The following is a 21,512-nucleotide window of genomic DNA, read 5'->3' on the forward strand; positions in this document are numbered from 1 at the left end:
GTGACAGACAATGCAACTCATAAATCAATGTGTAGCAATCATTGTAAGCCTCTATCAGTCAGGGTTGTCCATGAATGAAGCATCCATAGCCGAAGTGTTTAGACTGTTTGCTTAGCTTAAGCAGAACTGCTTATGGCCAAAGAGACCAAATGTGGAAGTGACACACTCGAACATGTAGTTTCTGGTAATGACGTTCTCCTTCCTATCTGCACGCTTCTTTGTAACAATGTTTATCAGTTTTGATTCCCCTGTTTTCAAAGGTTGGTACAGGGTTCCTTTCCATCTTGAGCAGTCATCTGCAATACCTTCTCATGATCCAATGTTGATGTTGATCACCTTCATGTTTCGCCTCACAACATCTTTTGTAACAGTCACAATCAAATAAATTTGGATGAAAAAGTCCAGTGTGCACTCGGTTTCAGCAGATTAAATGCAAAATAATTTTTTTTATTATTTTATACTTTTTTCTTTAAATTATATTTTATATTTAACTTCTACATTAAACTGTTTAAAATTTTGTTCATTTTTTTTTTCTTTTTTTTTTTTCGTTACAAAACAGCAAATGTCTTTATTTTCACTTTTATTAATTTATTTCTATGTTTAAAAACACAAAACCATGGGAGCTGATATTCTGCTCAATCAATTCATTAATTTTATTTTTAAATTATGTCACATAACTTCATTTGTGTTTCTTCACCATTTAGTAATTAGTTATATTTTTAATTTACTAATGATTTAGAATCAATAATGTAATAGCATGGAATAAAAGTAAAATTTTAAAATTTTATTTGAAAAAGAATTTCATTGCAAAATTAAATTCATCAGAATGCATTTCAGTTTCTTGATAAACAAATCAGCCAAAAAGAAAAATAAATGACTTAGTATAAAAATGTATATAAATAAACAGTGCGTGTGTGTGTGTAACTCTTTAAGTCACATAGCACTGAAATTAACAGGAAATAGGAATTATATGCCAAGGATTCTTTATAACGAATAAAATTTTTGTTTGGATGAATAACGTGTACAGACATATATCGGCAAGTTGAAATGCGATGGTCGAGTCCGTACCGAATGGTATATATAATTTAATTGGAATTCATTATTTATTAGTTTTTTTGCAGACTATTATCCTCATCTTAGTTGTTTCACGACATTTCGGCCAACCATTCCTCTGGCCTTCGTCAGGTGGTAACTGCAACAGATAGGAACTCTGAATCTCCTGACTGCATTCACTGCAATTAATGCCTTCCGTAGTTGTTGTTGATAGAGATGTTGAATCTCTACGGTTCCAGGTGAGCATTGTCTGAAGATAGTGGTTTCAATCCTACCCAAAGCCGGCCGAGGCTTACTAGGCCAAAACGTGGTCAGACAACTACGGAAGGCAGTAATTGCAGTGAATCCAGTCAGCAGATTCAGAGTTCTGTAGCGGTTACAACCTGAAGAATAGTTGGCCGAAACGTCGTGAAACAACTAAGAAAAGATGAGGATAAGAGTCTGCAATAAATAAAAAATACTACGATATGGAAGCCCAAAATTAAAGCCAATCGAAATGTTGTTTCAAAATGAAGTAATGATATTAAAAGGAGGGAGTGTCAGTTTTTTGGGGGTTTAATTTTTTTTTTTTTTTTTTTTTTTTTTTTTTCAAACGTGCATCTGTATGTTCCTATCCTGAACATTTGTATCATTTTTATTATTTTTTAATTTGATTAGTTTTATGTTCCTGTTTTTAAATTAAATTTGTTTTAATTATGTTCAATATTATATAAAAATTATGTTACGCCAAAAGTTTCACATTCATGTAAGCAAGGAAATTATTAAAATCTTGCATATAAAAATTATGCGAAATCTGTAATTTAAAAAAAAAAAAGAAATATTTTTGCTATTATAATTTTTTGTGTGAAAATATGAAATAAACAATGCTTAATTCAATGGTAATATTCGTAGTTTGAGAAATTAATTTTTCTTTAAGTTATATCGAATTCATTAATACAGACTTTAGAGACTTTTTTTTTGTAATAATTGTTTAAAAAATTGTTATAATTTACGATGCTTTTTCATAAAAAAAGCAAAAATAAATTCCTTTAATTTTTATTTTTATTTTTTATTATTGAAAACCATAACTTTAGTAAAGGTATTTTTTGTTTAAACAAAATAATACATTTCCACTAACATTTAAATAAAAAGTAATGGGTTCCTTATACTCTGTGATCATTATTTTATAATTTGAAAATTTAATTAAAATTGGTTAATTTCCTGATTTTTGGTGAATTTTTAAGTAAAGGGTGGGGGTCAAAATGTTTATACATTTTGGGCATCGGCATTCATTTTGCATGTACCTATAAATAATTTATAAATATCTCCTGAGGTTTTGGTTGATAATATTTTATTGATTTTATTTTTTATTTTACTTTCAACTAGAACCTAAAAACGAAATCTTGAAAATATAGTTACCCCTTTCCTAAGATCAAGCATTGAGATGTCAGAGATTATATCAAGCATTGAAAGGTCAGAGATTATATCAACTAAAAAGTTGTGAATAACACTCAAGATGAAAACTGTAGTCTGATTAATCCAAAAAATGAGTGAAAATTTTTTTTTTCTGTAACATTTTACTTGTGTATTCAAGTCATTTCAGTTTTTACAATAAAGATTTACCTTGTATGCAACAGCAGTAAGAAATCAATTATTATTGATAAAAAATAAATTACTTATTATTCCACATTTTTTTTTTCTTCTTTCCAGTTTCCTTTTACCTCCTCCTGAATTTAGCCGAAGATTTAAAAGTTGAAATGAAAATGAGAAACAAAGGCATTGTTCTCTTGCTTGTCAAATGTTTGGACAGAAATGAAAACTATGAATTACTCATGTTGGTTGTATCATTTCTGAAAAAACTCAGCATCTTCGTTGAAAACAAACATGAAATGGTAAGTCTTGTAATGTTATTACATTTGTATTTTTAACAAACAGATTATCTGCATGCATTGCTCGGGTGGAACATATTAAACACATTTATATACACTTATATATCGTAAGTTATGAAAATATATGGCAGTTAAGCTACACAGAATCTTCCACAGTTCATTCCCATAAAAAATTGTCAGGCTAAAGTGTATGGAGTTTGTGTTACCTCATATTTTTATATATCCATGTGGTGTTTAGTTTAGCTAGTTAACCAATCTGATTCATTTTTATTCCTGATCAATGAAAAGTGGACCTAACAAAACTTATAAAATATCTAAGTGATCATTAAGTCAATTTTGCCCCCAAATATTCTGGATTGACCTATCTGGATTTTTTGACTAATGAAAGCATCTCAGGCAACAAGCAATGTGACCCTACATGACCCACAAGTATAAAAATAAATGAAACAAGAAAAACAGACTCTGATACTTCACATATATATCTGTTGAACTCTGAGTGTGTGCGTCTACATGCTATGGTTCACATCTACATCCTGTCGAGGCTGGGTTTGTCTGTTGCCGTCAATTCATTTCCCCATCTCTCAAAGCTTTTCCAACCTGGCCCAAGCCACAGTCTGTTTCCAATTGTAGTCAAAGTCCAACTGTTCAAATGTCCAACTCAACTCTCATTATCATAAAAAGTCTGACTCACGCTGTCGGTTGATCGTAAGTTGACTTTTGTCGTTTGTAAATCATTTCTATTATTAAAAACTTGTCAGCTGCCGTATTTCCCTAGTGTCATAAAACTAAATATATCTATCTATTGTTCAGTCCTTTTGCTATTGTCATTTGTCACACCGGAATTTAAATCTGCCCTTACCTCTCTCTTTGTCTATGTTAAGAACAGATTTCTGTCTATTGATAAATCTATTTCCTACTTTATTTGTTTTTCAACTTCTTGTCTTAACAGCTGCAGGTTGACCACAGTATCACAGCAATAAACCTATCCCTCTCCAAAAGGAGATGGTAATACCAGGGAGGAGGATTTTCCTTATGATTATTTCTAAATAACACAAAAGTGCTGTGTTTCTTTATATCCTAACAGAATAGAAATATGACAGTAGAAAATTAAAAAAAAGACAGAAACATTAAAAGTCAATTTCTCGTCAAAATATCCATTTCTGTTATGTCATCATTCTCTAACGAATGAATGCTGTGATATCAAATATGGCGTTACATTCAATATTATACTAAATTACGAAATCATTTTTTCATTAATAAAGAAATTAATGTTCTTATTGCATTTTGATTCCCCTGAAATGCAGTTTCAAATTTGCATTCTTTTCTATGACAATATCCAATGTGCACAAAAGATTTTGAGAGGCAATTTTATTGATGGCAAGTTTTCTTCTAACACCATATAAGGATGTTATAACTCCTACTTTAACTGATTTGAGAAATACTTATTAATGTTTAATACTTATTGTTAAAATTTCACAAAAATCAGGTATATGAATTCTTATGAAGAGCTTCTACTCCATTTTACTCTTTTTGCATAAAATTAATATATATATTACTTGAAAATTTTGAAAACTTTAAGTGTCAGGAAAATGATAAAATCATTTTTATGTCCTTTTGTTGATGTTGTAAGTCCAATATTTTGCTAAAAATAGCCTCATCAGGGAAGTTAGTCAGTCCGTAGTTTTTTTTTTTTTTTTTTTTTTTCTTCATTTTGTTATATAGGAAGTAAGTCCTGGCACATGTCAAAAATATGCAGTTCGTACTTTTAAATTTCTTCTCCAGAACTTACCGACTGACTAACTTCCCTGATGAGGCTATTTTTAGCGAAATATTGGACAACAGAAGGACATAAAAATGATTTTATCATTTTCCTGACACTTAAAGTTTTCAAAATTTTCACGTTTATATTCAAAATAAGTGTCTTCAAATAGTGTGTAACTATTTTCTTATATATATATATCTCAATAATAAATTGTAATTAGCATTTTATTGCAGTTTCATGCCATTACTGATCCTTGGAAGCTGTGGATCAATAATGATGTGTAATGGCAGTGTTAAGTGCAATTTATTTACTATTAATATAGTTCTATCTGAAAGATGGTGAGCCTTTTCATTTTCCATGGTTTGCTGTCTTAATTTGGTTCCGTTCAGGTTTTCAAAGATTGACTTTCACACACATATATATATGATGACTGACCATACTTATTAAATTGGTCAAAATTGTTTTATGATTTTCTGTTTATTTTTCTAGGCTGACCATGGCATAATTGAGCGGTTAGCCCCGCTTGTCACATGTGACCATGAAGACTTACTCAATATTACTTTACGTCTGCTAAAGAACCTTTCCTTTGATTCGGAACAAAGAAATAAGATGATCAAATTTGGCCTTTTACCTAAATTGGTCAATTTGCTGAGTAAGTATTTACTCCCCTCCTTTCAACGGGAATCTCGACAATGTTTATTAAAGTGCAACTGTTTATTAGTGAACGGACGAAAACTTGTTGTTACATTTTAACAATGTTTAAATCTAAATATGTTTTTCATTGCATCTTTGGCACAAGCAGTTGATATGAAAACTTTTTCACCTCCTCTCTTTCATGGCCACCAAACCAGTTCTCATATCCAAATCATAACTTTTTGAAAATGTAAGAAGTATTTCTCTTTTTTTCTTTTTTTTTCCCTCATTTATTGCCTTGACCAATACAATTTCACCTCATCATTCTCATACTATCAAATAATTATCCAATCTTTGACATGACTTGTTGCAACACAATTATTCAATTTGATTTCAACTTTTTCATGAATCTCATCAAACCTTACTGTCATCACACACACACACATTGCTACAGGAGATTAATGTTTGCTTATGGAGAGACCTTTTTAGATGTGTTTGCAGTAGCAGTAGTAATCTCCTTTTGCCAACAACAGTGACAGCATACATTTCTAATATTAGCAGTTGCTGTGATAATCCCGTTTGCCAACACAAGAAATAAACAATACCGATCGAAATGCACATGGACAACATGGCCTCCAAAACAAAACTGACTTTTTAGCAAAATAATTTCTCCATTTATTCAGTTATTTTGAAATCCCAACAATGCCTAAATTTGCATGATCACCCTTGCCTTGCCCTCAATTTTTGCATGCTAGCGTTTCTCTATAGTGACCATGTGCTAATCATGACCATTTATTCCTCTGTCTCTTTGCACCAGTATCACAATTTTTTTTTTTTTTTTTTTTTTTTTTTTTACTCATCTTCACCCCAAACAAGGCATATTGCACGTAAAGGGTTACTAATTTCTCCATATGATAAAGATGTTGGTTTACGTTGCGTTTGAACTTCTGCATGTCAGCACAGTTTCGGAAGCAGATAACAGGAAGAGAATTTCAAAGTCTAGTCATTTTAGGGAAGAAGCTATTAGTGTAGCAAACTTTCTGACATTTGGGACTTCAACAGTGAAGAGGTGTGATTTTGTTGCCAAGCGGGTTTGTTAGGGATATGTACGTTGAGGAGGCACAAGTGAAACAAGTTCATCAGAGCACATTCCATTAAAATACTTGTAAAACAAGCACAAGAATGCAACTGTGGTGATGGGACAGGGCTGGAGCCTAGTTGACAAAGTGGTGCCTATTAGATTGGAGACTTTTTTTTTTTTAAACCTATTCAAAAGGGAGAGACTAGTGGTAGATGCACCAGCCTAGATGTGGCGACAATGCTCTATGCATGGGCCAATGGTGGCCTTGTAGAGGTACAAAATACTCTCAAGTGTGAGTAGTTTTCTAGCACGATAGAGGGATCCCACCTTCCTTGCAATGTCCTTAATGCATTTGTTCCAGTTCATATTTCCTGTGAATGTTAAGCTTAGGAGTTTGAAGGAAGAATTCTCAGGAAGGGTGTTATTTGTCATAGATATAGGTGGTTGCAGAGGCTTTTTATAATTGTTAAAGGAGAGCAGCTTAGTCTTACTAGCATTAAATGTTACCTTCCATTTACGTCCCCCATTCCACTACCGTCTCAAGGCCATTTTCTAAGGATTCAGTCATTGTCTTCGATTTGTGTACATCCGTTTTCCCTTATGCATGTTATAGAGCATTGTATCATCAGCAAATATACCCATCTCGGACACAATATTATCGGGGGGTCATTGATGAATATCACAAATAATAGTAGTCTAAGGATCGACCCCTCAGGCACTCTCACATTAATGTTATGCTGCTTGGATGAACGTCCATCAAAGACAATAGGACTATCCAGGTTGTCAAAAAAGGATCTAATTATATTTAGTATTCGTCCAGTTATACTGCATGATTTTCATTAGTAGCTCTTCATCCCAGACTTTGTCAAAGGCCTTGGATTTATAAAAGGCTACAGCCCTGGTTTCACCCGCCTTATCCAATGCATGGTATATGCATTCAGAGATGACTTAAAATATCATTGCCTAAATCTGTACTATTTGTCAGAAAGATTAGCTTTTGCAAGGTGATGAACTAGTGCTTGATTGATTAGCATATCAAAGATTTTAGCGAAGAGGAGAAAAAGACCGATAGGACGATAATTGGGAGGGTTGGTCCTTTCGTCAGAATTCTTGTACACTGGTACCACAGAGGCCATCTTCCTGCTTTTCGTGAAGCAGAATTTAGCAAGGCATTTGTTGTTTGGGAAAGTACAGGGCCTAGCTCAGCTGAGTATTTCTTAATTAGATTAGCTAGGATGAGATCAGGCCCACACACCTGTATGATATCGCAGACATAAGAATGGGTAATTTTCAGATACAACTTCCAAAGTTAAAGAGAGAATCATGATTGATGTCACATAAGAATTGGGATTCAATCAAGGAATCTCAAAATTAAGTTCTTTCTCTAGCTCTCTCTCTCTCTCTCTGATATGCCAGCAAAAATCTTAGACTAGAATTTGAATGAAATCGATCCTCAAAACGAGATTGCAGGCTGTCAGAGAACATCAAACATCTGATCAAGGGATGATAACATTTTAGTCTACTTCTGGTAATTGATGTTCCAGAATCTATGATAAAAAGTACTAAAAAGTTGTATGTTTTCACTCTAGAGAGAAATAGCAACAACATGACACGACGTGTTTTGATGAATGTTAAAGTAATATATAGCATTGGCTTTTTCGATCAACATGACAGATTTGATTTGATTTCATGTGAACTTTTAAGAAGATTCCATAGTTTTTGTGAGAAACTCCTTAAATAATTTGAAATATCTGTTCCTGATGATTCTTTTCCATTATCTTACCTAAATAGGGGGGGGGGCATAGGAGAGGGCATTGTGATAAGATTAATGGATACTGTTGGAACCGGTGAAATTGTCTGCGTCAAGTTTAAATCTTGCCGTGTCTATTGTGGTCATACTGTTGGAGAAAGGAATGAACAACTTGCCATTAGCTACGAGTAAATTGGCATCTTGAATTCGATTAATCCTCTACACTGATGATTCACTTTTTTTGTGTGAAGATTTTTACTCTTGTCATTTTATGTGTTTCAATTCATGTGGCAGTCTTGATGCAAATTAATCAAAACTTCATATTATTAAAAATATCAATTCCTTTACAGTGTGTGTGTGTGTGTGTGTATACATGTATACATATATATATATATATATATATATATATATATATATATATATATAATATCCCCTGTATGGAAAAGCAATGTAAACAATTCGCAAATGTTTGTAGAGTTATTCATAATTGATTAACATGCATGATTAACCTAATGGAGATCACCTCAGACTAGAATCAACTAAACGAAATTCAAATTTTATTGAATCTATTGTTTTGTCCCTATTATGAGTAAAATAATAACTTTTGTTCAATTAATTCTTGACAATTCAGTATTAATCCAAAAGTTATTGATATGCAATAAAACAAACCAACAAAACAATTATCCTGTCAATTTTTTTTGTTGTTTACATCATAAAAATCATTTATTTTTTTCTTACATTTCAGATAATGAAAATCATAAATTAATCGTCCTAGGAATTTTGTACCATATCAGCATGGATGATAAAGCAAAATCAATGTTTATTTATACAGATTGCATTCCAGTGGTAAGTAATTCAAGAACAATTATACTCCACCTGTAACCATTTTTTGTGTTTTTTTTGTGTTTTCATTTTTGTAAAATTAATAATTGAGCTGAAGCATAGATATATTTATTTAGAGATATCTAAGGCTACTGCCCTAGCCTCCCTACTTTATCCAGTGCTTTGTATATACATTCAGAGATTAGTTAGGATATCTGCAGTAGAATGGGCTCATACTGTTGGTTGGACAGAAGTTTAGCAACTGTAAGGTGATGGACTTGAGTTTGATTAATTATGGACTCAAATATTTTGGTGAAAAGAGGAAGGAGGCTGATTGGGCAATAACTTAATGGGTCAGTTCTTTCATTAGAATTCTTGTAAACTGCTACCACAGAAGTGGTTTTCCAGCAGTCAGGAAAGCAAGATTCATTAACGTATTTGTTGAAAAGTTTGGAGAAAACTGGAGCAACCTCGGCGGAGCATTTTTTTAATAGTACAGCTGAGATGAGATCAGATCCACATGTTTTTGAGGTGTCTAGGTTTTTTATGATATTGTGTACTTAAGAAGGGGTGATTTTCAGATCATCTAGTGTGGTTTTTATATACGGCATAATCACATTGACACAGGTTCCTGTCAGATCACTGAAGTTAAGCAACGATGAGCCTAGCTAGTACCAGATGGGTGACCATTTGAGACTTCCAGGTGCTGTATGTGCTCTCCGCTTATCTCAGCATTGTTTCCAGTCGTCCTGGACCTCTCCTTGCCACTAGACTCAAACAATGCCGATTCAGGAGAGGTGTGGTTGGGGATTGCGCAACCCTTGCCACACAATTACATGCGCAGCTGCCCCTACAGGGGGTATCCTTTGTCTTTCGAGACTGAACGGAGGCATTGAGTAGTGTGGTTTTTGTCCACAGATGAAAATCTGGGAGGGAGTGGTTTGCTGGGTCTAAAGTAAACTTGCTGGCAAACCCATGAGCAAGCAGGTTAGCCTTCTCGCTTGCCATGCAAACAACTTCAAGACTGTTGAATAGTAGGGAATTGTTGATTACCCATTATTGACTACCCTGTTATAGATTTTCTAGAAGTCACAAGTTCTTAATTTCTGCGCTTTAGTGCGTTTTCTGGTGGTTTCGGTTTATTCTCTATTGGCTGTGGCTATTTCATTCTTACAATTACTTCTAGCTTCTATATACTTTTGTTTGTACTCGAGTTATGTCGGGTAAATCTGCAGTATGCATGCTGTCTTCGAACAATGGCAGCTGTGCAAGTAGAAGTAAACCATTGGGGAGAATGGGGTTTGCTGTAGAACTTACGTATGGGAACATGTGCTTCAATTGCTGGTTTGGACCATTCAGTGGTTTCATTTGTGCACTGTTCAGCAGGAAGAGAAAAGATATTTCCCCATTAGGCATCTCTGATGTGATCTCTGATGGCCTTCCAATCAGCCTTATTGTAGTACCTTGTCATTTTGAACAGTGGCTCTTCAACTTGGAGTCAAGAGTTCGGGGTAATATCTATCATTATATCAGCATGATCAGCATTTGTTATGCAATCCTCAGGAACTGTAGTCAGAAATAGGTCTAGAAGTGAGGTTTGCTGATCTTTACGATCTGGGAAATGGGTCGGGAATGTTACTGTCTGTGTCAAGGAATGGGATATTGAAAAGTTATGTATAATGCTACTAGCTGTGTCAGTGTAGTTAGAAAAACCAAGCCCACTACTGTGGTGACCATTAAAGTCATCAAATACATGTATTTAAGCACTAGTATCTAGGGAGAGTGCTACATCTATGCTGTCAGAGACGTGATTGATTAAGGTATAGTCTTTGGTTGAGGGATCAGTTGACTCCTTGTCCATAGGAATGCGTCCTCAGGAATGCCCACCAGAGATGAGTACAGAGTCCTTTTCCATGCACGACATGGTACTATAACCATCCCGATATTATACAACTAATGATAGAACAGCTGCTCTAAGTGCTAGCAAAGAGTTAGGGTTCCTGTACTGTCAGTCGGAATACAGCAATCAGACAACTGTCGGACCAGTACCCTCAAATCTGTCAGACAAAAGTGGCCCGGTCCAATCACATTAGCATACATTGTAAACAAGCACTCCCAAGATGCCCAGTTTTAGGGAGAGGGAATGAGCCAGGTGTGGGGCACAGCGTTCATTGCCCTAGTCAGGAAACAAGATCAAACACTGAACGTCTCTAATGAGTCCCTGTGATCATACCTCTGCTCCTGGCTAATAGGCAAAGGAGTATGAAAGCCAAGCAATAGGCAGAGCCTACCTACTCCTTAAGCAATTTAGATTTGCAAACCAGTTATTTGATCAAGTCATCAGCTCTAGGGAGGTTATTAACCAGGACTGAGGAGGCCTCCCTCCGCTGTTTTGTGCCAATGTGTATGAGGTCAGTGGCACAGGTTTAACATCAATTTTCCTTCTAGATGGCTGACCTGTCGAGATCTACGAGTCCATCAACACCGAGAGGGTTAATCTTGTGCCTGGTTTCAAGGCCAGGTATTTCTACTTAATATAAATTCAGGTATAAGTTCAAGCTATGGCTAATAAGTATCTATCTTATAGATAATCTATGGAATATAGATATATACTAGCAAAAGTACCCGTCGTTAACTGGGTTCAAAAACAACCTACAGAAAATGGACTCTGATTTATGAAAGTATGATAGGTTATGAAAAGGAAGAGTTGTAACGAGATAGCGTCGAATTTAGGGATATCAAAACCAAAGCAAAATATGATGAAAGTAAAAAAAATAGATAAACCTCATAATTTATTATACCATAACTGTTCACACTGAAACACTTATCACAATATTCTGTGGATCTATATTAAAAACCCTTGTTAAACTTTGTGACATATTTCCATTCTATGGAGGTCAGGTGCGAACGAACACCCCATAATTTTATTATACCATATTTCTTCAAACTGAAACATAATTATCAAAGTATACTTACGCAGATAGATATGAAAAGTCTTTATCAAAGTTTATGCCTATTTCCATTCCATGGAGGCCAGGCGCGAACGCAGACCCCACAATTTTATTATACCATCCCTATTTAAGTTAAAACATACTTATCAAAGTATTTTTATGTACATCTATATCAAAAACACTTGTAAACGTTTTTCTTAATTTTTAAATTTTTTATTTCCATACTTTGTGGACCATGCGCGAACGCAGACCCCACAATTTTAATGAATCACTGTTCTGCCAGATCAAACATACCCATTCCTGTGTCTCTATACATTGTCTATCATTATATGTAATCAGTTTTTTAAAATAGTTAACCATATAGAGCCTATTCGTGACCAGACACACACAGACATTCAGCTTTATATTATAGATATTGTAGATAATGCTTGTCTACTAATATAGATTAGTATAGATGTAGTAATACACACGGACGAAGAAAACGCTTTGGATATTTACAGATTTCAAGGTAGTTCTACTAAAATAGCAATATTTTTCAAACCAAAGCACTTCCAGTCTTCAAATTACTACTGTTTTGTTCGGAAATGAATATACTTTCAAATGAATTAATAAATATGAATGTACATTATATATTTTAAGAGTTTTAAGCATATAAAGTGATAAAAATGTGAACATCATAAAATGGCGTTTTCGGTAAGGTTTTATAATGACCCTCCCTGTTTTCTAAAGGCCCGTACCATGATTGTATGAAGAATTTCGTTATGAAATTTGGAAACCAATCAGAAGAGGTGTTAATCTTAATACTGTCAAGTGTCCCAAATATTTTTTACCATTTCTTTTTTTGTTGTGCTAAAAATAAGACTTTAATATGACGAGTATCGAACATTTTGAAAAAAAAAATTTCATCGGACACCCACTAGTAAATAAATCATTCTTTTTACTATCTTTATCAATTAAAAGTATTATTTTATGTTGAGTAGGACCGCGATAATTGATAATTTAAAAGGACCTACCTGAAAAAAATGTTTATTTTTCGAGTTTGGTCAAATTAATTTAGTATTAGTAGCAGCAGCACTGCAGCAGTTGTAGTATTAGTTATAGCACAGTATAAACAACACGCGTTCTTTAATTTTTATTCACGAACGAATTAAGAAAAACATGAAAATATGAATATAAATGTTCTGATATGTTTAATTTGTTATCAGAATAATATTAGTTTAGAACTATTCGGTTTTCAGAGTGTATGACAACAATCCCAACCAATTTGGCATGATGAATTCATTATAATTTCTCACATTTCTGGTCAAATTTAAAAACATGGTTAAAAAAACAAAGTAAACTTTTGTAGATATATAGCTTGCATGCATTTTTATTCATTGCATTAGTTTTGAACAGCGAATTAAAACAATGTTTTACTGCGAACAGGCACAAATGTTTTTTTCAAATCAAAAGATGTATGAAAATCTCGTTTGTATTAGTATACACATAGATTTGAAAAAGTTGTCAAAAAACAAATATATAACAAATAAATGTTATCAAAGGCAAGATAAGTTACTTTTCTACCTAACTGGATATGTTTTTAGTGTTTATATTTAATGTAATATGTTTATTCAGCTCGGAAAACATAGTGTTTACCGATGTATTCGAAAATTTAAAATGGCGGCCGACTCTCTCTTTGAGGCGGTAAATTTGGGAAAATGAGTTATAAATAAAAAAAATAGACAAAATACTGTTAGAAACTCGCTCAATATATGTTACCGTGACATAGGCAGATATATATTCGGCAGGTTTTTAACAGTATTTTGTTTAGTTTTTTATTTTTAACTCATTTTCCCAAACTTACCGTGTGAAAGAGATAGTCAGCCGCCATTTTTAACTTTCCAATACATCGGTAAGCACTGTATGTTTTTCGAGCTGAATAAACATGTTACATTAAATAAAACTATGCTTTGCATAACATTTACTTATAATTTTATTTTTTTTATTTTTTGGACAACTTTTTCGTACCTCTATGGCAAGTAATACAAACGCACAAATAGTGTTGACTGTTGAGCATTTCCTGAGAACAAGCAAATGTCAGTTAGTTGACACTTAAATATTTGAAGTCTTGATAATGACTTAAAAATAAATAGTAAAACAAAATACTGTTAGCAACTCACCTACTTAAGTTATGTGTGGCAAGTCTCCTCCTAAAACACTCTTTAACCCTAACAATAACACTAAGTTCGAGTGGGCCCCCCCCCCAAACAAAATACCTCTGTAAGCCACATATAAACGTCTAAAACAAACAAACAAAAAATAGATCCTTCCTTAAAGAAAAATGTACATAAAAGATAAATTGGTTAACTGTCCTAAAATGCTGGAAATGGTGAATTATTTTACATTAAATTTTTGTGAAACTAACCGCCCCCCCCTCTAATATTGCTTTTGTTTCTGTCAAGTCTTCAGTATGTTCACACATAATTTTCCTTAGCCCTACAATTAATTCAAAGTCCGAATGGCAACCCTCCCCATATTCTCATTGCATAGAAACCCTCTTAAAACCACACATAAACGTCTTAAAAAAAAATAAAACAAAAAGCATACAGGATTTATCTCTCATAAAAAAAACCCCAGTTAACTGCCCTAAAATGCTAGAATGACCTGTAATGGGGAAATTATTTTACATTAAATTCTAAAATAATTTGTTTATCTTTCATTAAAGTTTTTCATGGCATTTCATACATAATTGCCTAAAAAGGAATCACATTTTGGAGGGGTGGTCAGAAGGGGTTGGGTGGAGTTAAACAGAAGGTGTTAATCTACAATAATACCAAAGAAATATTGCAGTATATTCATTTTTAAATGGTCTTATGTTTAGATTCAAATTTTTTGGACATAAAGCACATTACAATTCAACTTTGAATTCTCCAACTTCTTTTCTGTTTATGGATACATGGCATTTTTAAGGAATTGCAGCATATTTATGCACATTTACTGCAGATTAGTTGAACCATGAACTTTTGGATATTTTCAGTCGCATATTCTGATTCCTTGTACAAAAATACACTTATATGGTAAATTTCATTGCTTAGTCTTGTGTTTTAACAAAGATATAGCACTTTTACTAAAAAAGCAGTGTAAAAAATGTGACAAAACGCATATGGTCTTAAAGAGGGGAAAATATCCAAACATGTGAGGCACAAAAATAGTCATAACTTCCTTAATTTTAATCAGATTTTTAAAATTTAAAAAGATTCTTTCTTAGCTCATCAAGCTCTTTCTATATGTACCAATATTGAAATATTTTAAGCTATTTCAATTTTTTCATGTACCTTGCTAATTAGATGTTTAGTCTCAATTTTTTAATTTCTGCCTTCTAAGGTTAAGAACCAGAAAATATATTCCTTCTTCCATGGGACGTGCAAAGTGCAATGTAGTTGAATTCATAGCTGCTTGGGGAGAAAGGCAATTTGTTTTTGCTTCAGTTGGAGCAAAAGACGATCTACTCTACAAGAATTACCATATTAGCATATACAGAAATTAGGGTAGAATTTAGGATTATAAGGATTTGTTTGTCATGCAAAACAGACACCTGCAGTAGTCTTAGAGGCAGAGTAGCCAACCCTTTTAAATCGATATTTAGAAAAGAAACGTTCCAGTTATTTCAGTATCATACATAAGGAACCATATACTTACAGCAAGTATATTTAAGCATTGATTTAGTGATAACTTAAGAGCTTCAAAAGAGTGAGGAAGTATCAGACAGTTAAGATCATGAAATAAAAGTTTAAGTAAATAATCCGTAACTTTACAATACTTAAGTAAGCAAGTATGGAACAGAAAGTAAGAGGCTTGCTTTTCACAAATGTTTTGGATTTTAGGAGATATATATAAAACTCAAATGACCTTGTAATGGATGTTGGTTACAACATCCGGTTTACGATTTTCGGTTGCGCATGCGTACATAAACATAAACCCATAATGTAATACGGAAATGAACGATGTAAAAAAAAAAAAAAGCAGAAAGTATTAACAATTGTTTATTCAGATAATTTAAACGTGGAAAAAAAATTGGGACGCTGAAAACATACACGGTAAAACAATGTTTTATTGTCGCGTTGATTATTTATTTGTAACGCAAATTTAAAAAAAATCATATTTACAAATAAATAATCAACGTGACAATAAAATGTATTGTTCTACTGTGTACGTTTTCAGTGTCCCAATTGTTTTTTTTGTTTTTTTTTTTTCATTTAAATTATCCAAATAAACAATTGTTAATACTTTCTATATATATATATATATATTTTTTTTTTACATTGTTCATTTCTGTATTACGTTTAAGTTATTTTAACGCAATTTTCCTACAAATAAATCTACTTTAACCTGTTGACAACCATAAGAGCATTTTACAACGGTGATTTCCCACCGCCTTCTTTTTTTTTTTTTTAATCTATTCTCCATTTTTTAATACACCTTTCTTAAAAAAACATTCATACATTTTTCTTCTACACTACCAACATTTCAACTTCTAAAAAAATTAGCGTATAAGCCCGAAAATGTTTTTTTTTTAATTTGCGTTACAAATAAATAATCAACACGACAATAAAACGTAGTGTTTTACTGCGTACGTTTCCAGTGTCTCAATTTTTTTTTTTTTTTTTTTTTTTTTTTTTTTTTTTTTTTTTTTTTTTGCGTTTAAATAAAAAGATATATAAAAATTTGAATTTAAGTATTATGGTATCTGTTTAGTGCACATTTACCTATAAGTATGGCAAAACACTTATAATTCAATGGCTGTAAGTTTTTTTTTTTTTTTTTTTTTTTCAAAAATAAACAATTATAAACAGAACGACTCGTAGAAATCTATCTATTCTTTTTTCATTTTAATATACTTTCATAGAAATGTTTCTGTTATGTCACAAAAAACTATTTTTTTTATATCACAAGTGTCACGCTCATACATTAATTTCATAGCTAATATAACATACTGACCCAACGGGTCACAGGTCGTCTAGTATTTTATAAAGATTGAAAGTTTAATTTAAGTATATTATGCAACAGCTTTATATTAGCGTCCGAAGCAATTCAATTGGACATGAGTAGCATGCAAGCAACGCCATTTGCTCAGTTTTGAGAGAAACAAATAGCGAGGAGTTATAGTTTGTTGTCCTAGTCAGGAATCAAGGCCTGCTCAGAGTGTCAAGCGAGTTCCTAATATTGTAACTGCGCCTGGCCAATTAAACAAAGAATGAGTACAGAAGCTAGGTGATAGGCAGAGCTCATCCATTCCTTTAACAATATTATTTACAGACTTTAGAATTGATGATGTCACCAACTCTGGGAAGGGTGTTGAATGCTCAAGGAGGTCTCCTCCCTAGTGTTTCAGTGCAATGACATGGATCAAAAGCATAGGCCTTATAACAAGACCAACCCTCTCCCAGATGAGTAATCTGACAAAATCTACGGATCCATCACTCTAAAAGAGGTAACCATGTGCCGGGGTTCAATACCAGGTTTCTCAACGCCCTCTTATAGCTGGGAACATAATAAGTATCATACTTATATAAAGTTTTTCCCTCTTCTAAAAAAATTAGCGTAAAACTATTTAGAAATTACCCTCTTACTATAGATAGATATGTTTTTATCAATCACGCATGATGAAAAAACTATTCAGCTTTTAGTAATTTGATTTCAAATAATAAAGACAAAAATGGTTAAAATATGCCTGAATAAATGTAGAAAAAATAAAATAAATACAAAGGGAGAGAAAATAGTGTTAAATTTATTAATGGCTTTATATAACATGAGCAGATAATTTTACTTATCTTTATTCATGGTCTTCAAGATTCATATGGTCATTTCGGCCGCCAGCATTCAAATGATGTTGGTGATGCCAAACCGATCTACTTAGAAAGAGCATTGAAGGGGGAGAGGGGCTTACTTAGACATTAGGGTGTTTTGGGGGTCACCCAGTAAGGAGTGTTTTCTTTCCTTCTTTCTTAAGGCATCTACTTGGTTATAGCTACCGGGATGATCGCAAGCTACCTTTTATTTAATCCATGGATCAAATAAAAGGTTATGTTAAAAATTCTGTACAGATTCCCAAGTTTGACAAGACGTACCTGAAAGAGATTGTGAAATGTTGTGAGAATAACGTCCAAGATCAAAACAGTAGTTTAAATTATCCAAATAATAAAAATTATTTTTATGCGTTTCAATTTTAAACAGAGAAAACAATTTCAGTAAACTCAAAGTTCTTTCAACCATCATCATGGCATTGATGGGCAATATCAAATATTCTATAGCAGAAATGAAAAATAAAGAAAGGCTCAATGTCTTAAATTTGAGTATTTTATCCCTGTACTTTATGCCTACTTTTTAACTTTAAACAAAACTTTTATAAATTTTATGTTCGTTTTCATTTTGTATCACCCTTCTCATCAGGCATATATATATTCTGCTCTCTGTCCATCCGCTTTTTATTTTCACTACACTGTCCTTTAGTAGTTTTTCCTGGTGAGATGATGACTGAAAAGGATTTTAAGAATATTGAAGTATTTTGTAGAAATCATAAACTTCCTAACGATATATTTTCATGTGTTTATCTTTAGTTTTACAACTTTTCATCTTTGCGCTTCTTTTCATCTTTGCGCTTCTTTTCATCTTTGCACTTCTTTTCATCCTTGCGCTTCTTTTCATCTTTGCGCTTTTCATAATGCTGTAATAAAACTGATATTGTTGTAAACTCTCATCTAAATGGTTTCGATTGGCATTGTATCTCCATACTCTTTTCCAGGTAATGAAGATGTTGTTGGACAGTCCAAAGGATACGGATAAAGAACTGCTTGCATTGTGTGTAAACTTGGCTGCAAATAAACGGACTTCAGAGATTATATCTGAGGGTAATGGACTGAAAATGCTGTATAAAAGAGCTTTTAAATTTAAGGATCCAATTTTAATGAAGATGTTACGAAATATCTCTCAACATGATGGTGCCACCAAAAACTTATTTATTGTAAGTACAACTCCAAAAAGATAACAATTTAAAAAAAAAATTTTTTTTCCCCCACAAAAAAATCTAAATTTATAAAAATGTTACGGTATGTTATTTAAAATAGTCCCAACAATATTTACAAGTAATATCATATTAAATGCTACTTAATATTGTTTTGTTATAAGTTTTTTGTGAAGACACATGTACATAAGATGCAGATTAGCTCGCTTATTTTGCTGAAAATGTAGATGTTTAAAATCTGTGAATGGTAGGTGATATCAGGAAATTGTGTTATTCTTTCATCTTCTGATAATTCGAAACAAACATGTAAACTAAAAAATTAACATCAAAATAATTAACCATATTTAGGCACATAGGAAACCTAAGTGTAGAGCCATAGAAAATAAAATATATAAGTAATGCTAAGTGTTACAAGAAAAGGCTGTCCCCTTTTCCTGTAAATAAGAAAAACATTAGATAAGTGGAAAATGAAATTAGGATAAGCCGAGAATCGAACCTTGTAAGCAAGGTTCAGAAATAGATTTAGTATTGGAATGTTAGAATTTTGCTATTGTTAAATTTCATATGAAATAGTTATTGTTTGTATTGTAAAAAGAATTGTTCATTCTTTTATGAAAACTGAATTAAAAAGGTCATGAATGAACAATACAAATTAAAAATATATTGAAAAAATAAGTTAGGTTGAAAAATAGGTTAGTTGAGAATTCTTTGTTTGCAGAAGTGTGTTTTGGACAAACATGTATTTAACCATGTGAGTTGGTCACGTTTGGAACCAAACATTTGACGTCATAGAAAAAAAGGAATTCTCAATAATAGAAGCTAGGATTAGTAGATTACAGAGTCGGAGAGTCGGGCAGTCAGCAAAGGCAGTCAGAAAGAGTTGACATGATCAGAGGAGGGTCCCTTTAGAAGCGAAGGGAGAACACTTAACCATGTAGAAACGAATTTGAATTCTTGACGTCATCATTTCAACCGATCAAATGAAATAAAGAACATCATCGATTTTTGTAATTGTTGTCTTGGTGTCGTCATTCAACAATTGAAGGTAATGTGTTAATCATCTTAATATTAACTTTGTATAACCCCTTCCAAGTAATGTGTCCCCCTCCTCCATCATAAGTAATGATTCTCTCCCTCTGTGTAAAAGAACAGTAATACACATTCATTCAATAATGAATTTCCATCTGGCACTGTTATAAATGTTTCTCTCATCATCGTCAATCCTGTATTACATGTATCCGCTATATGTCCCCGTCATCTCTGATATATGATCCCCAATATGGACCTCTATACAACATAAGCATCTAAATATGTTAAAGGAAAAAAAATGTGACAAAAAGTCAGAAGCAGAAGGAACAAAAAAGAAATGAGTGAAAGGATAAGATATTGAGAGGATAGATATGTTGAGTTGGAGGTGAGTTGAGATACATGTCAAAGATTGGAGATCATCATTTTGTAATATTCATCTGACTTGTTTTGTTTGAGATGAAGAAAAGAATCACGAGTTTCCATTTAAAGACAAGCATCTCTACAATTAAATCGACCTTATTTACCAGTTTTGTCAAACGAAAAACAAAACAAAGCAAGTTAGTAACACGAATATAAGACGTGGGTTCAGCCAATATGTTTTAGAAAAGGATCAGAGTCCAGATCTTTTGGTCTGTCTTTAGTCTCATCTCTTGTTAGAACCAAAATGAAAAGCCAACAAAGGATCTTTTCAGGTTGGTATCTCTTCCAGGACTGTTCATATTGGCTGAAAGGCATTCATGGTCATTGGTGCTCATGAATTACAACATGCCTACGTTAACTTCCCAAACCACATACAAATAACTACTTAAAAGAAAATAGATCTGAATTGTGTAACTGCTACAGAATATGTGAGTAATGTTTGGGAAAAGCAAGATTATAGGTTATTGGCTCTACTTTATGTAAGTGGCTGTAGAGGAATTTCTTTTTATTTATTTGAATTTGATTGAAAGATAAACAATATACAATTTCTTTCTCTTTTTCATTAAAATCAGTTTTGTACTATGAAACTAGTTACATATCATTTGTAATATTTGTATTTGGTACCCGCCCAACTGTATATATGCTTGCTTTATTTTTTTCTTCCTATTTTTTTGTCTTTCGATTTCTGTCCTATCTTGTTTTTCTCATTACTCTTATGTCAGTTTTCAGAGAAACCCGACATAAGAGCAATAAGAATGAAACCATTAATATTACCATTAAGGCTTCAAATGATAAATGCTCAGGGTAGATGACTTTTGTTTCATCAAAGAATAAATTCTTATCTCCTTACACACTCGGTGTCTTTTTGATTTTAGGTGTTTTTTCTATCTATACACATACATAGACCATCAGTTCGGGAAGTTAATTTTGATTTTAATGTATTTTACAATTGTCTACTTACATCCTAAGTTTTAAATTACCCGTTTTAGTTATAAAATATTCCTTCCAGGGTGATATATAATAAATAATTAATTTTTCTCAAGAACAATGTATAAGTGTCGAACATCTACAGAAAAATTTGATTAGAATAGCAAGAATTATCCAAACTTGTTTTAAAGTGTCATGATTTATTTAGATTTATGA

General features: G+C 32.6%; 1 protein-coding gene across 2 annotated transcripts in view; it reads left to right on the forward strand.

Moving 5' to 3' along the window:
- The window catches only part of LOC145291990 (kinesin-associated protein 3-like), a 92,748-nt gene that overhangs the window by 45,090 nt on the left and 26,146 nt on the right, over window positions 1-21,512 (forward strand). For both annotated transcript variants that reach the window (XR_013869520.1, XM_080137953.1), the window contains exons 7-10: window positions 2,743-2,924; window positions 5,173-5,335; window positions 8,893-8,993; window positions 18,702-18,920. Coding sequence is in view for 1 of the 2 variants with exons in the window: in XM_080137953.1 (XP_079994079.1) it covers window positions 2,743-2,924; window positions 5,173-5,335; window positions 8,893-8,993; window positions 18,702-18,920 (665 nt within the window). In the remaining variant the exon portion in view is untranslated. The remainder of the gene's footprint in view (window positions 1-2,742; window positions 2,925-5,172; window positions 5,336-8,892; window positions 8,994-18,701; window positions 18,921-21,512) is intronic.

Source organism: Euprymna scolopes, chromosome 13 (genome assembly GCF_053919585.1).
Source record: "Euprymna scolopes isolate OS-2025 chromosome 13, ASM5391958v1, whole genome shotgun sequence".
Classification (NCBI taxonomy): domain Eukaryota; kingdom Metazoa; phylum Mollusca; class Cephalopoda; order Sepiida; family Sepiolidae; genus Euprymna; species Euprymna scolopes.